The sequence below is a fragment of the Choloepus didactylus genome, chromosome 1 (genome assembly GCF_015220235.1).
Source record: "Choloepus didactylus isolate mChoDid1 chromosome 1, mChoDid1.pri, whole genome shotgun sequence".
NCBI classification, from domain to species: domain Eukaryota; kingdom Metazoa; phylum Chordata; class Mammalia; order Pilosa; family Megalonychidae; genus Choloepus; species Choloepus didactylus.
Window position 1 is genome coordinate 94,999,762 of NC_051307.1, and position 17,160 is coordinate 95,016,921.

Below are 17,160 nucleotides of genomic sequence, written 5' to 3' on the forward strand. Positions count from 1 at the left end.
TCAGAAAACCATTTATCAATAGAGAAATCACGAACTATCGGGCCAAACATCAAAAATGTAACTTCCGCATCTTCTACAACAAGCACATGCTAGATATGGATGATCTGGCGACCCTGGATGGTCAGAATTGGCTGAATGACCAGGTTAGTACATTGTAGGTTCTTAGTGTGGAAAAGTTGTAGAGGATGTTAGATTATAATATATAATTAATAACCTCAAGTTTGGCCTCATGGTTATCTTTTGGAGTCAAGGATTCTTTATTCCTTACTGAAATGTCTTATTCATTAACCTCAGGATACAAAAAGTTTGATTGCTGTTAGTAGTCATATGTTATTCATTCTGATTGGGGTGTTCTGAATTGACTTTCTACAGGTCATTAATATGTATGGTGAGCTGATAATGGATGCAGTTCCAGACAAAGTAAGTGAAAACTTACTCTGCAGGAGAGTATTGTCTGTTATAAGGAGAGTTTTTTGTTTTTGTTTTTTTTTAACTTTATGTAGTTATTTGATGTTCCTCAGATTTTAAAAAGTGTTAGATTTTGGCTTGGTCATGTGTTACAGTTGGGCATAAGTTCTAGTCTATTAATTCACCTCTGTATAAGAAAGTTACAGTGCCAGTGTTTTCCTGCGTGTTTGTTTCAGGTTGGGTGTATTTTTTTTATATCTTGGAAGATTTCTTTTGGTGGGAAGGTGCTCAATGGGGACTATTTAAACTTTTAAATTCAGTTGAAAGTCTTACTCTTGAAAAAAATCTAGTATGGTAGCATTCATCTTCACTTTTTCTTGGATTAATCTTTGATACTCAGGTCAAATACAAACTAAATTCCTTAACCTCTAAATTCCCATAAGAGATCAGTTACGTATTTAAACTGCTGTTTGTAAATCTAATGTATTAATGTTTCCATCTGAGCACTCAGATACATGACTGGGAGACCTTTGATATCAACAAGTATTTTATAAAACTCTTATAAATTTAATAAGTTAGACATATAAATATAATTAATCTCAGTTTCTCCTGAACATCCCAGTATTGATTGTGGGCATAGTGTCTTACAGCTTTCCATGTAGAATCACAAATCTGTTATGCATTTAAAATTAGAATCATGAAGCTAATCTCTATTGTGTCAATTTCTCTTAATCATCAGAAAGTTTGAATTTAAATGCATACAGATTATTTTTAACACAAAAGTGTTAATTCCATGGGTTGAATTTACTTTCATTACCTCTACATTTAATTGTAAATCCTCATGAGATTAAAGGACACTTACCAATTAAGACAGTGGTCCTCAAAGTGTGGTCCCTGGACTAGCAGTATCAACATCATCTGGGAACTTATTAGAAATGCAAATTCTTAGACCCACCACAGACTTACTGGAGGTGAGGCCCAGGTATCTATATGGTTTTTTTTTTTTAGTTTTAAAAAGCTGTTTAATTTATTTTATTTTATTTTATTTTATTTACATTTTTTTATTGTGAAATATATATACAGAAAAGTGATAACATTCAAACTATGATTTAACAAGTAGAGAGCACATTTCAAAGAATGTTATGGGTTACAGTTCTACTATTTCAGCTTTTTCCTTATTGTGAAGTATATCATATACACTGAAAGGTGATAACTTTCAAAGTATGATTTAACAAGTAGTTATAGTGCAAATTTCAAAGAATGTTATAAGTTACAGTTCCACAATTTCAATTTTTTCCTTCTTGTGAAATATAACATATATACAGAAGTGTGATAACTTTCAAAGTATAATTTAAAAGTAACTATAGAGCAAATTTCAAAGCATGTTTTGTATTATAGTTCCACCATGTCAGTTATTTCATTCTAGCTATTCTAGTACCCTAGAGACTTAAAAAAATTACTTATATAAAGATTCAATATTCGTAATCCTTTGTTAAATCCTAACTTGTCGGTTGCTACCCCTCTCTCTCGTTTGATCACTGTCTCACTCTTCAGGGATACCTGGACATTGACCAGTGTAACTTGTTCATATTGAAAAGGAGTGTCGAATTACGGGGAAGGAGGCTGAATCTGGTTGATGTTCTTGGAGAAGCTGTTGCCTCAGGGTTTTGGGACTTACTTGGCATAGGAACACTCTGGGGGATATAAGTGTCTGAAAAGTAAACTTCGTGAGTGAAACTTTTATAGAGTCTCAGATAGGGACCTAGGTGTTCTTTAGTATTTTTGGAACTACTGTTGATTAGGGCTTGGCATACTGTGGGCATCTGGAGTATTGAGCTGGAGCTTGCAGAATAGTAACCTCCAGGATAGCTTCTTGACTCTATTTGAAATCTCTTAGCCACTGAAACCTTATTTTGTTACCTTTCTTTTCCGCCTTTTGGTCAAAAAGGCGTTCTCAATCCCTTGATGCCAGGGCTAGGCTCATTCCTGGGAGTTGTGTCCCATGTCGCTAGGGAGATGCACTCCCCTGGGAGTCATGACACATGTTGCGGGGAGGGTAATGAATTTATTTGTGGAGTTGGGCTTAGAGAGAGAGAAAGGCCACATCTGAACAACAAAAGAGATTTTCTGAAGGTCAGTCTTAGGCTTAGCCTCCCCTTTACACCTGTAGGTTTCACTGGACCAGGCCTCAAGATCAAGGGCTTGACTTATTAAGTAGGGGGCTCCTAACTTCATGTAACTTATATTCTTTTCAAGATAAAAAAGCAGTGTCTCACATTATCTTCACTTAGTTGTACAATCATCATCACTCTCAATCTTAAACAATTATTATGACCCAAAACACCACAAAGCTCTTAGCTCTTAGTTATTTATCCCTAGTATTAGTGTGGTGCTGGTAAGGTATTCCTATTAAATATGGTCTATAATATGCAATATGTATTTTTCCCATATACCATTTTGTTGTTAACTCTTTGTACCAGTGTAATACCTTAGAAGTAGATTATGCAAACACTTATGAGGTACATTATCTTTAAACAAGACCTTTCAATCATGTTCGTCTTCAAAACAGCACTGATACCTAATAATCCTATTGACAAACTATCATCACCTCTGTCTATTCCCATACCTTTAAGTTCACTCTCATTAACGTGTCTTTACATATTAAGTAATCATGCCCCCTTCACTAGCTTCTGACTATCTCTAGTTCCACTATATTCTACATTATAAGACACTGATTTTACATTATTCATGGAGTTCATATTAGTGACAACATACAGTAGCTCTCCTTTTGAGTCTGACTTATTTCACTGAGCATTGTGTCTTCAAGGTTCAACCACGTAGTCATATGTTTCAGGACCTCTGTTCCTTCTTACTGCTATATAGTATTATATCGTATGTATACACCACATTTTGTTTATCCATTCGTCTGTTGAGGGACACTTGGGTTGTTTCTACCTCTTGGCAATTGTGAACAATGTCACTATGAACATCAGTGTGCAAATGTCTGTTCATCTCACTGCTTTCAGATTTTCTGGGTATATACTGAGAAGTGAAATTGCCAGATTGTAGGGTCAGTTGTTATCTAGTTTTCTGAGAAACCTCCGAACTGTCTTCCGTAGCAGTTGTACCATTATGCATTCCCACCTGCAATGAATAAGAGTTCTAATTTCTCCACATCCTCTCCAGCATTGTAGTTTCCTGTTTGTTTGATGGCTGCCATTCTTTTGGTGTGAGATGATATCTCATTGTGGTCTTGATTTGCATTTTCCTAATAGCTAGTGAAGATGAACATTTTTTCATGTGTTCTGTAGTCATTTGTCTTTCCTCTTCTGAAAAACGTCTTTTCATATCTTTTGCCCGTTTTATAATTGGGCTATTTGTGCTATTCTTGTTGAGTTGTAGGATTTCTTTATATGTGCTGGATATCAGTCTCTTAGCATATATATGGTTTCCAAATATTTTCTCCCATTGGGTTGGCTGCCTCTTTACCTTTTTGACAAAGTCCTTTGAGGTACAGAAGCTTTGATTTTGAGGAGTTCCCATTTATCTATTTTTTCTTTCATTGCTTGTGCTTTGTGTGTAAAGTCTAACAAGCTACCTCCTAATACTAGGTCTTGAAGATGCTTCCCTACATTATGTTCTAGGAGTTTTTTGGTACTGTCTCTTATATTGAGGTCTTTGATCCACTTTGAGTTAATTTTTCTATAGGGTGTGAGGGTAGGGGTCCACTTTCATTATTTGGACATGGATATCCAGTTCTCCCAACCCAATTTGTTGAAGAGACTGTTCTGTCCCAGGTCAGTGGATTTGGGACCTTATAAAAAATCAGTGAACCATAGATCTGGGGGTCTATTACTGAACGCTCCATGCTATTCCATTGATCAATGTGTCTATCTTTGTGCCAGTACTACGCTATTTTGACTACCGTGACGTTATAGTAGGCTTTAAAGTCAGGAGGTGTAAGTCCTTCCATTTCCTTCTTTGTTTTTAGAATGTTTTTGGCAATTTGAGGCCCCTTTCCCTTCCAAATAAATTTGATAACTAGCTTTTCCAAATCTGCAAAGTAGGTTATTGGGATGTTGATTGGGATTGTGTTGAATCTGTAGATCAGTTTGGGTAGAATTGGTATCTTAACAACATTTAGCCTTCCTATCTATGAACACAGAATATCTTTACACCTGTTTCAGTCTCCTTTGATTTATTTAGGTGAAGTTTTGTAATTTTCTGTGTAGAGGTCTTTTACATCCTTGGTTAAGTTTATTCCTAGATACTTGATTTTTTTGGTTGCTATTGTGAATGGAATTTTTTTCTTGAGTGTCTCTTCAGTTAGGTCATTCCTAGTGTGTAGGAACATTACTGACTTTTGGGTATTGATCTCGTATCCCACCACTTTGCTGAATTTGTTTCTTAGCTCAAGTAGCTTTATCATCGATTTCTCAGGATTTTCCAAATATGTGATGATATCGTCTGCAAATTATGACAGTTTTACTTCTTCCCTTCCAATTTGAATGCTTTTTATTTCTTTGTCTTACTGATTGCTCTGGATAGAACTTCTGGCACAATGGTGAATAATAGTGGTGACAGCGAGTATACTTGTCTTATTCCCAATCTTAGGGGAAAGACTTTCAGTCTCTCACCATTGAGTACCTTGCTGGCTATGGGTTTTTCATATATGCCCTTTATCTTATTGAGGAAATTTCCTTCAATTCCTACCTTGAAGGGAATTTATCAAAAAAGGATGGTGAATTTTGTCAAATGCGTTTCCGGCATCTATTGAGATGATCCTTTAATTTTTCTCTTTTGTGTTGCTAATGTGTTGTATTGCATTAATTGATTTTCTTATGTTGAACCACCCTGGCATGCCTAGAATGAACCCCACTTGGTTGTGGTGTATGATTTTTTTAATGTGTTTTTGGATTCAATTTGCATGTATTTTCTTGAGAATTTTTGCACGTATATTCATTAGGGAGATTGGCCTGTAGTATGCCTTTCTTGTAGTATCTTTATCTGGTTTGGTATTAGAGTGATGTTAGCTTTGTAAAATGAGTTAGGTAGTGTTCCTTTTTCTTCAATTTTTTATAAGTTGTGAGCAGGAATGGTGTCAGTTCTTTTTGGAAACTTTGGTAAAGTGAAGTCATCTGGCCCTTGTTTTTTTGTTTTTTTTTTTTTTATCTTCATTTTATTCAGATATATTCACATACCACGCAGTCATACAAAACAAATCGTACTTTCGATTGTTTACAGTACCATTACATAGTTGTACATTCATCACCTAAATCAATCCCTGACACCTTCATTAGCACACACACAAAAATAACAAGAATAATAATTAGAGTGAAAAAGAGCAATTGAAGTAAAAAAGAACACTGGGTACCTTTGTCTGTTTGTTTCCTTCCCCTATTTTTCTACTCATCCATCCATAAACTAGACAAAGTGGAGTGTGGTCCTTATGGCTTTCCCAATCCCATTGTCACCCCTCATAAGCTACATTTTTATACAACTGTCTTCGAGATTCATGGGTTCTGGGTTGTAGTTTGATAGTTTCAGGTATCCACCACCAGCTACCCCAATTCTTTAGAACCTAAAAAGGGTTGTCTAAAGTGTGCGTAAGAGTGCCCACCAGAGTGACCTCTCGGCTCGTTTTGGAATCTCTCTGCCACTGAAGCTTATTTCATTTCCTTTCACATCCCCCTTTTGGTCAAGAAGATGTTCTCCGTCTCACGATGCCAAGTCTACATTCCTCCCCGGGAGCCATATTCCACGTTGCCAGGGAGATTCACTCCCCTGGGTGTCTGATCCCACGTAGAGGGGAGTGGCCCTCGTTTTTTACTTGTAGGAAGCTATGATGACTGATTGGATCTCTCTTTACTTGTGATTGGTTTGTTGAGGTCTTGTTTCTTCTCAGGCTAGTCTAGGTTATTCATATGTTTCCAGGACATTGTCCATTTCCTCTAATTGTGTAGTTTGCTGCTTTACAACTGTTCATAGTATCCTCTTTTGATTTTTTAAATTTCTTCATGATCCACAGTAATGCCCCTCTCAATTCTGATTTTGTTTATTTGGGTCTTCTCTCTTTTTGAGTTTGTCACTCTAGCTAAGGCTTTGTCAATCTTGTTGATCTTCTAAAAGAATCAACTTTTGGTTTTATTTATTCTCTCTATTGTTTTTTTTTTTCTCCATATCATTTATTTCTGCCTTATTCCTTGTTATCTCTTTTCTTCTACTTGCTTTAGGGTTAGTTTGCTGATCATCCTCTAGCTTCTTCAGTTTTCATTTATGTCTTTTATTTTAGCTCTTTCTTTCTGTTTAATGTATGTATTTAGAGTTATAAAATTCCCCTCAGCACCACCTTTGCTGCATCCCATAGGTTTTGATATATTGTGTTCTTGTTTTCATTTGTCTCTAGATATTTACCTATTGCTATTGCAATTTCTTCTTTGACCTACTGATTGTTTAGGAGTGTGTTGTTTAACCTCCACATATTTGTGTATGTTTTGGTTCTTTGTTGTTTATTAAGTTCTAGTTGTATTCCATTATGGTCAGAGAATGTGCTTTGAAATATTTGAATCTTTTAAAATTTATCAGGGCTTATTTTATGCCCCAGCATAGGGTCTATCCTGCAGAACATTCTATGAGCGCTAGAGAAGAATGTATATACTGGTAATTTGGGATGTAGCGATCTATGTATGTCTGTTAAGCCTAACTCATTTATCATATTGTTTAAGTTCTTAATTTCTTTATTGGTCCTCTATCTGGTTGTTCTATCTATAGAAGAGAGTGGTATATTGAAGTCTCCCACTATTATTGTAGAAACATCTATTGCTTCTTCAGTTCTGCCAGTGTTTGTCTCTTGTACTTTGGAGCACCTGAATTGGGTGCATAAACATTTATGATTCTTATTTCTTCTTGGTGAATTGTCCCTTTTATTACTATATAGTGTCCTTCTTTGTCTCTTATGACATCTTTGCATTTAAAACCTATTTTGTCTTGCTGAGCAAAATAAGCCAGGCACAAAAAGAGAGATATTTTATGTTACCACTAATGTGAATTCTGTGAAAAATGTACAATGTTTTATACTGTAGAATGTAGGGGACCTAGAGATACCAATTAGTGGAGGGGGAATGATAATCTAATAAGAACAGATAAACTATGGAGGGTAATCTCAATGTTATGGGAATGCTCAGGAATGATTATGGTTTGTAAACTTTCTTGGATATAGTAAGATCATGTTGGAAGCAATAGAGTTATTTTAGTTTTTTTTTTTTTTTTTTCTCTTATTCCTTTGTTTTCTTAGGGGTTGTTAATTTTCTTGGGGTATGGTAGGAACATGTTGGAAGCAATGTAGTTATTTTAGATTATTTGTTTTTCTTACTCCTCTGTTTGGACATGGTTTATTAATTTTCTTGGGGTATGGTAGGAACATATTGGAAGCAAAATAGTTATTTTAGGTTATTTGTTTTCCTTAATCCATTGCTTTGTTTGAAATGTTGTGGGGTTTTTTTGGTTGTTGTTTGCCTGTTTGTTTTTAATTTTTTGATAAACAAAGTTAAAAAATTGAAAAAAAATCAGTAGAAAAATGGGAGTAAAAACTAAATGACAAATAGGGTGGGATGGGGGGATGGTTTGGGTATTCTCTTTTCACTTTTATTTTTTATTCTTATTCTGATTCTTTCTGATGTAAGGAAAATGTTCAGAAATAGATTGAGGTGATGAATGCATAACTATATGATCATACTGTGAACAGTTGATTGTATACCATGGATGACTGTATGGTTTGTGAATATATTTCAATAAAACTGAATTAAAAAAAAAACACATTTAATAATAGATTTATCATCAGCCTAATAAAATTTGCTGAAAGTTAAAAAAAATAAAAAATAAAAAAAAAAAATAAAACCTATTTTGTCTAATACTAGTATTGCTACCCCTGCTTTCTTTTGGCTGCAGCTTGCATGGAATATTTTTTTCCGTCCTTTCACTTTCAGTCTCTTTGTATTGCTGTGTCCTAAGATGAGTCTCTTATAAACAGCATACTGATGATCATACTTTCCCCCCCGCTTAAGATCTTTTTTTTAATTTTTTTTATTTTTATTGAGATTGTTCGCATACCATACAACTATCCAAAGTTCCAAAGTGTACAATCAGTTGCCCATAGTACCATCATATAGCTGTGCATCCATCACCACAATTAATTTTCTTTTTTCTATTTGTAGAACATTTTCATTACTCCGGGAAAGAAATAAAGACAAAAAAAGGAAACTCCAATCTTTACATACCCCTAACCACCCCTCCTCCATTATTGATTCATAGTTTTGGTATAGTACATTTGTTACTGTTGATGAAAGAATGTTAAAATACTACCAAACTCCAACCCGGCAGTTTGGACTCCTAAAGACGATGATATGATAATGTAGATTACAAGGGGTGACAGTGTGATTGTGAAGACCTTGCGGATCACACTCCCTTTATCTAGTGTATGGATGAGTAGAAAAATGGGGATAAAAACTAAAGGACAAATGGGGTGGGATGGGGGGATGATTTGAGTGTTCTTTTTTCACTTTTATTTTTTATTCTTGTTCTGGTTCTTTATGATGTAAGGAAAATGTTCAGAGATAGATTGTGGTGGTGAACGCATAACTGTGTGATCATACTGTGGACAGTTGATTGTATACCATGGATGATTGTATGGTGTGTGAATGTATTTCAATAAAACTGAATTTAAAAAAAAAATATTATTAACTATGGTATATAGTTTGCAATAGGTATATATTTTTTTCCTGTATGCCCCTCTATTATTACCTTCTAGTTACCATGTCATACATTTGTTCTAGTTCATGAGAGGGATTTCTAATATTTGTACAGTTAATTACAGACATTGTCCACCACAAGATTCACTGTTTATACCCTTCCCATCTTTTAACCTGCAACTTTCCTTCTGGTGACTTATGTGACTCTGAGCTTACCCTTTCACCACCTTCACGCACCATTCAGCACTGTTAGTTATTCTCACAACATGCTACCATCACCTCTGTCCATTTTCAAACATTTAAGTACACCCTAGTTGAACATTCTGCTCATAATAAGCAACCGCTCCCCATTCTTTAGCCTTGTTCTATATCCTGGTAACTTGTATTTCATGTTTATGAGTTTACATATTATAATTAGTTCATATCAGTGAGACCGTTCAATATTTGTCCTTATGTGTCTGTCTTATTTCACTCAATATAGTGCCCTCAAGGTTTTTTCATCAGCCCATTTTTTAAGATGGTTTTGTTCACACATCATATATTCCGTCCTAAGTAAACAATCATTGGTTCCCTGTATAGTCACATATTTATGTATTCAGCACCATCGCCACTATCTATATAAGGACATGTCCATTCCTTTCATAAAGAAGGAGGAAGAGACAAAGAAGGTAGAGAGACAAAAGAAAAAGAAAAAAGAAAGAGAGAGAGAGGAAAAAAAACATGACAGCTAGAAAGCAACAAAAGGAAAGATAGCATTAAACTAAAGTAGAATAAAAGAGTCAGACAACATCACCAATACCAGGAGTCCCATACCCTTCCCATATTACCCACCCCCATATGCATTTAGCTTTGGTATATTGCCTTTGTTATATTAAAGGAAACATAATACAATGTTTCTGTTAATTATAGTCTCTAGTTTGCATTGATTGTATTTTCCCCCCAATCTCACCCTGTTTTTAACACCTTACAGTGTTGACATTCATTTGTTCTACCTCATGTAAAAACATATTTGCACCTTTTATTACAATCGTTGAGCACCTTAGGTTTCACTGAGTTATATAGTCCCAGTCTTTATCTTTCATCTTTTGTTCTGGTGTCCCACATGCTCCTAACCTTCCTCTTTCAACCATGCTCACAGTCATCTTTGTTCAGTGTACTTACATTGCTGTGCTACTGTCTCCCAAAATTGTTTTCCAAACCTCTCATTCCTATCTTTTCCTTTCTGTCTGCAGTGCTTCCTTTAGTGTTTCCTGTAGAGCAGGTATCTTGTTCACAAACTCTGTTGTCTGTTTGTCAGAGAATATTTTAAGCTCTCCCTCATATTTGAAGGACAGTTTTGCCAGATATGGGATTCTTGGTTGGTGGTTTTTCTCTTTCAGTATCTTAAATATATCACCCCACTTCCTTCTTGCCTCCATGGTTTCTATTGAGAAATCCTCACGTAGTCTTATCAAGCTTCCTTTGTATGTGATGGATCGCGTTTCTCTTGCTGCTTTCAGGATTCTCTCTTTATCTTTGATGTTTGATAATCTGATTTTTCAGTGTCTTGGCATAGGCCTTTATTAAGATCTATTCTGTTTGGGGTACGCTGTGCTTCTTGGATCCATAATTTTCATATCTTTCCTAAGAGATGGGAAATTTTCATTGATTATTTCCTCTATTATTCTGCCCCCTTTCCCCTCTTCTCCTCCTGGAACACCAGTGACACATACATTCCTGCATTTTATTTTGTCCTTAAGTTCTTGGAGACATTGCTCATATTTTTCCTTTCTTTTCTCTATCTGTTCTTTAGTGTGTAGGCTTTCAGGTGCATTGTTCTCCACTTCCTGAGTGTTTTATTCTGCCTCTTGAGATCTGCTGTTGTATGTTTCCACAGTGTCTTTCATCTCTTGTGTTGTGCCTTTCATTTCCATAGATTCTGCCAGTTGTTTCATCGAACTTTCGATTTCTACGGGCTCAGGTCTCAGAAGGAGGCAATAGTATCATGTCTCTCTGAGGGTGTGTTTTAGAAGATTGGTACACCCTATGTGGCCTCAAGTCACTGCTTTTCTGCCCAGCAGGTAGTGCCTGTCAGCCTGTAGCTCCAGACTGGTATAAGGAGATGTGGTCCATGGCTGTTTTGCCCCAGGCTCTGGGGTCTGGTTCTGAATGGAAGGTGGGTAGTAGAGCTTGGTACCACCTTCTTCCTCTTAGGGAAAATACACCCCCTAGGGAGAGGTCATTTAAATTTGAATAGTCTCTCTGCCTCTGCTGTCTCCACCCTTGTCTGGGTCAGAGCACTGGGAACTGAAAATGGCTGGACTTTCTCCACTGAGCTGAAAAAGTGACAGAAAGCCACCTTCAGGGCCAGTCCATGGCCATCCTCCGGCTCTCCAAGGTCATTTGTCACCAGAAGCCTCTGTCCTCTTGTTGGGAATTCATATCTTGAATTGAGCAGTCCACGTTTGTTAATTAAAACCCCAGTTGGAGCTCAGCTGAGCTGTATTCAGTTGCACAGAGAGTGCTGCTCTCTAGCACCATGAGGCTTTGCAGTTTGGGCCATGGGGGAAGGGGGCTCCCAGCTTGGTTCTACAGTTTTTACTTATAGATTTTATGCTGCGATCTTGGACATTCCTCCCAATTCAGGTTGGTGTATGATGAGTGGACAGTCACGTTTGTCCCCCCTGCAGTTATTCCAGATTATTTACTAGTTGTTCTTGGTCGTTTATTAGTTGTTCCAGGGGGACAAACTAGCTTCCACTCCTCTCTATGCCACCATATTTTTTCATCTCCTTTATGAATTATGCTTTTTAGTCCCTTCTACCAATCTGTATCTTTTAATTGGGGAGTTTAATCCACTCACATTCAATGTTATTACTGTGAAGGCAGTTCTTGAACCAACTATCTTATCCTTTGGTTTTTATTTGTCAGATCTGTCCCTGTTCTAGTTTGCTAATGCTGCAGAATGCAAAACACTAGAGATGGATAGGCTTTTATAAAATGGGGGTTTATTTCGCTACGCAGTTACAGTCTTAAGGCCACAAAGCATCCAAGGTAACACATCAGCAATCGGGTATCTTCACTGGAGGATGGCCAATGGCGTCCGGAAAACCTTTGCTAGCTAGGAAGGCAGCTGGCGTCTGCTCCAAAGCTCTGGCCTCAAAATGGCTTTCTCCCAGGACATTTCTCTCTAGCAAGCTTGCTCCTCTTCAAAACATCACTCACAGCTGCACTCAGTTCCCTCTCAAGTCAGCTCATTTATATGGCTCCACCGATCAAAGCCCACCCTGAATGGGTGGGGCCATGCCTCCATGGGAACATCTCATCAGTATCAGCACCCACAGCTGGGTGGGGCACATTCCAAGCAAATCTAACCAGCACCAAAATGTCTGCCCCACAAGACTACAAAGATAATGGCATTTGGGGGACACAATACATTCAAACCGGCACAGTTCCCCACCCCCTTTTTTTTTCTTTAAGTTTCCCTTACTAATATTCTTCAGTTCTGTGTCCTTCTGCAGACCTCTCTTTCTTTTTTTATTTCTCAACTGGTATAACTCCCATTAATATTTCTTGCAAGGTAGGTCTCTTCTTAACAAATTCTCTCAGCATTTGTCTGTGAAAATTTTAAACTCTCCCTCAATTTTGAAGAGAGTCCATTTATGTAGTTCTTGTCACAAATTACATATTTATACATTATGAGTCCAAAACCATTGATTTATCATTGTATATTATGCATTTGCTTTTTAGATCCTGTGTGAAATAAAAAGTGGAATTATGTATAAAAAGGCAGTAGTATTGGTACAAATATGTACTCATTTCATTATCTTTACTAACAATCTTTATTTGTTTGCAAACTAGCCATCAGTTGGCTAGTGTTCTTTCCTTTCAACCTGCAGTACTTCCTTTAGCATTTCTTGTATGGCCAGTCTAGTGTGACAAAGTTCCTAAGCTTTTATTTATCTCAGAATGTCTTACTCCATCTCTCACATTTGAAACACAGTTTTGCTGGATACAGAATTCTTGGTTCGCCTAAATATGTCTTCTTACCGCCTTCTTGCCTCTATGGTTTCTGATGAAAAATCGGCATTTAATCTTATTGAGCCTCCCTTGTATGTGACATGTTGCTTCTTTCTTGTGGCTTTCCAAATTTTCGTTTTTATGTTTGGCCTTGGACGGTTTGATTATAACATGATGCATTGTTGGTCTATTTGGACATACTCTGCTTGGAGTTCATTGATCATCTTGGATGTATGTATTCATGTCTTTCGTTAAATTTGGGAATCTTTCAGCCATTATCTTTGAATATTTATTCTGCTCCTTCTCTCTTCTTCTTCTGAACTCCCACAATGTGTATGTTAGTATGCTTGATGGTATCCTCAAGCTCTTTCACTTTTCTTCATTCCTTCTTTCTGCTCCTCAGACTTGATTATTTCACTTGTCTTATCTTTAAACTCACTGATTCTTCTGCCAGCTCCAATCTAGTGTTGAACCTCTCTAGGGAGTTTTAAATTTCTTTTCCTGTGGTCTTCAGCTCTGTTTGGCTCCTTTTCATAATTTTCCATCTCTATGTATGTTCATCCATTGTTTTCTTGATTTCTTTTAGTTTGTTGTCCATAGTTCTTTAGCTCTTGGAGCATTTTATGAAAGTCTTTTTCTGGAATGTCCCAGGGCTGATCCTCCTCATTAATGGTTTCTAATGCTTTAATTTTCTCCTTTACTTGGGTCATTGTTTCATGTTTGTATGTTTTGTAATCTTTTGTTGAAGCCTGGACATTTTGATATTTTATGTTACTGCTGAAATAAGCTTGTATCTAGTTGTTGTTAACCAGCTAGAAAACCTTGAAAACCAGTTGCTGACAAAATTTAAAAAAGGAAGAAGGAAAAAAAGATAGCAATTTTCCCAGTTTTTGTGGATTGACTGTGCAGGTGCTCACCTTCAGAGCTTATCCACAAAATGAGGTAAGAGAGTAGCTTCAGGCCAAAGTGTAGGGGCCCTCCTGGTCCTTTGTGTTCATGCCTCTTGTCTTGACCCTAAGGATTCCCCCTGTTAACACAGGTACTAATGTCTCCTCCGCACTAGGAAGCAGTCTCTTCACAGTCCTGGGCACTGCACTGTGTGTCCTACAGCCAGCAATCCATTGCCCCAAGCAGGTACTTGACTGCTTCTCCAGTGTGAGAGCTCTGTGAGCCATCAGTAGGAAAGCTCTGTGAGCCGTCTTCTGTACATAGGCACGTTCTAGGACAGAGAGTCCTTCAGGCCATACAGATTGTGTTAGACATACATCTTCCTGGTATATGCATGAGGGTTTTTCTGCTCCCTCCAGAGCCAGGACTGGGGCTCCATGCCAGGCCAGTGATGAGTGGCGATGGGCCAGCCAGTGCACCACAAGATCCTTTTGCTTTTAAGTAGCCTTTTTCTTTATTTGACACTCACCCTTACTGCAGTCCTTAACTATCTTCTAGAGGTTTGAGAAAGATGTTTCTGCCAATTCTTGGTGATTGTTCAAAGCTTCAGTGGTTGGACAGATCCCCTAAGCTTCTTAGTCCACCATCTTCATTGGGGTGGGTTCCAATCTGTGTGTTGTAACAAATGCTACAGGTGATTCTGATGCATAGAAAGTTTGAGAATCGCTGCTTAATAGAGACAGCTGCTACAACCTCTTCTTATCCATATCTTAATTAAACTTCATGGTTCTCAAACAAATGTGCATCAGAATTACCTCAAAAGCTTATAAAACCAGATTGCTGGGCCCTACCCCCAGAATTTCTGATCATTAGTTCTGGGCTGGGGCCAGAGAATTTGCATTTCTAACAAGTTACCAGATGATGCTGATGCTACTGATCTGCTGACAACACTCTGAGAACCACTGCACCAAGGGAACAGTTTTATCATCTTAAGTGCTTCAGAGTTACTGAGTGAACACTTTAAGACCACAATATGTTAACTATCTTAGAGGAGCTTATACTACTTATAAGCCAGAAATTTGAAGCCAGAATGCAGGACCTGTTGCTCCATGTGGCGAGGATAATTCCTTTGGTGCTAGAAATGATCATGATAAGCTCTTTTTCTAGTTATGACAACAGGAATCTCCAAATCCACACCCTTCAGATGGGGTGAGTTTTGCAGTCTATGCTTCTTGAGTTCAAGGTAAACTTTACCTCATTATTTCATAATCTTTTTCAACTTTGTCATCTGATTTGGAGAGGTTTATCAGATTGCTTCTCTACTTGACTGGATTCATTTAATGTATTTTCTGCCCAATTCCAGTTCTAACTGTAGACCACAGCTGTAAGGTCATACTAATAAAAATTTGCAAAAGGATCTTCTCAGAACCATGTAATGTATTGTCTGTATTTTGATCTTTTTTAAGAAGAAACTTTTCCTTTTTGTCTATTTTACTTTCAAGCATTTTAAAATTTCCATTTTCGTTTGAAGGTAAATCTGAGTGTTAGTTATACATAACCTGATTGCTTATATTTGATGTCTGTTCCAGGTTCACTTCTTCAACAGCTTTTTTCATAGACAGCTGGTAACCAAAGGATATAATGGAGTAAAAAGATGGACTAAAAAGGTATTCTCTTTATTTCTTTTTTTATTCTAAGTGTTTGAAATACAAATGATACGCCACTTTGGGTTGTGGAATAAGAACTTTAATGCCAATATCATGTTAATTAGAAGCAGACTCTTATGTGACAGGTTTTATTCACTGATTTAATTTAAATCTAATTGTTTGAAAGAGAAGACATGAATAAAACTGTGAATCTATTCAGTTGATTGGAATATGCTGTCACTGAAAAAAACACAGGGCCGGGAGTTAATAGTTCCAGCATTGCTGCTAACTTGCTGTGTAATTTGGACAAGGCACTTAACTTGTCTGAGCCTAATATTGCTCAATTGTAAAACAAGATGGTAAATCAAGTAATCCCTAAGGTTCCTTCCAACCTTAATTTCTCTCCATATTCAGTGACTATGCCAGAAATGTCATTTTAAAAGCTCATTTATACTCTGTTTTTATAGATAAATGGGATTAAGAATAAACTTAATGTGCAAAACCTAAGTGAAAAACACTACAAAATTCAATAAATGGAGCAATTCCTTCTTTTTAGACAGGAAAGATCAATATTGTAATGAATGCAACTTTCCCTAAATTAATCTGTATATAATGTAATATCAAGCAAAAGCTGTACTTTTTTTTTTAACTTACAAATTAAACCACAAATTATCTTGGGATAAAAATGTGAGTCCTTTACATCCTTGATTAAATTCATTCCCAGAATTTGATTCTTTTGGTTATGTTTATTACTAAGTACTTGATTGTTTTAGTTGCTTTTGTGAATGGAATTTTTTTCTTGAGAGTGTCTTCAGTTAAGTCATTCCTAGTGTATAGGAACATTACTGACTTTTGCGCATTAATCTCGTATCCCACCATTTTGCTGAATTTGTTTATTAATTTAGGTAACTTTGTTGTTAATTTCTCTGGATTTTCTGAATATATAATCTTATCGCCTGCAAATTGTGACAGTTTTACTTCTTCCTTTCCAATTTGGATGCTTCTATGTCTTTGTCTTGCCAGATTGCTCTGGCTAGAACTTCTAGCACAATGTTGTATAATAGTGGTGACAGCGGGCATCCTTGTCTGGTTCCTGATCTTAGGGGGAAGGCTTTCAGTCTCCACTGTTGAGTACTATGCTGGTTGTGGGTTTTTCATATATACCCTTTGTCATATTGAGGAAATTTCCTTCAATTCTTACTTTTTGAAGTGATTTTATCAAAAAAGAAAGATGAATTTTGTTCAATGCTTTTTCAGCATTTAAGACGATCTTTTGATTTCTCCCTTTTGTTTTGTTAATGTGTTATATTACATTGATTGGTTTTCTTATGTTCAACCATCCTTGCATGCCTGGGATGAACCCCACTTGGACATGGTGTATGATTTTTTTAATCTGTCTTTGGATTTGATTTTGCAAGCATTTTGTTGAGAATTTTTGCATCTATATTCATTAGGGAGATTGGCCTATAGCT

General features: G+C 36.7%; 1 protein-coding gene across 6 annotated transcripts in view; it reads left to right on the forward strand.

Annotated features, from left to right (window-relative positions):
• Window positions 1-17,160, forward strand: part of SENP5 (SUMO specific peptidase 5) — a 91,730-nt gene that overhangs the window by 33,027 nt on the left and 41,543 nt on the right. For all 6 annotated transcript variants that reach the window (XM_037837743.1, XM_037837735.1, XM_037837747.1 and 3 more), the window contains 3 exons: window positions 5-143; window positions 373-420; window positions 15,632-15,709. In XM_037837743.1, the coding sequence (XP_037693671.1) occupies window positions 5-143; window positions 373-420; window positions 15,632-15,709 (265 nt within the window). The remainder of the gene's footprint in view (window positions 1-4; window positions 144-372; window positions 421-15,631; window positions 15,710-17,160) is intronic.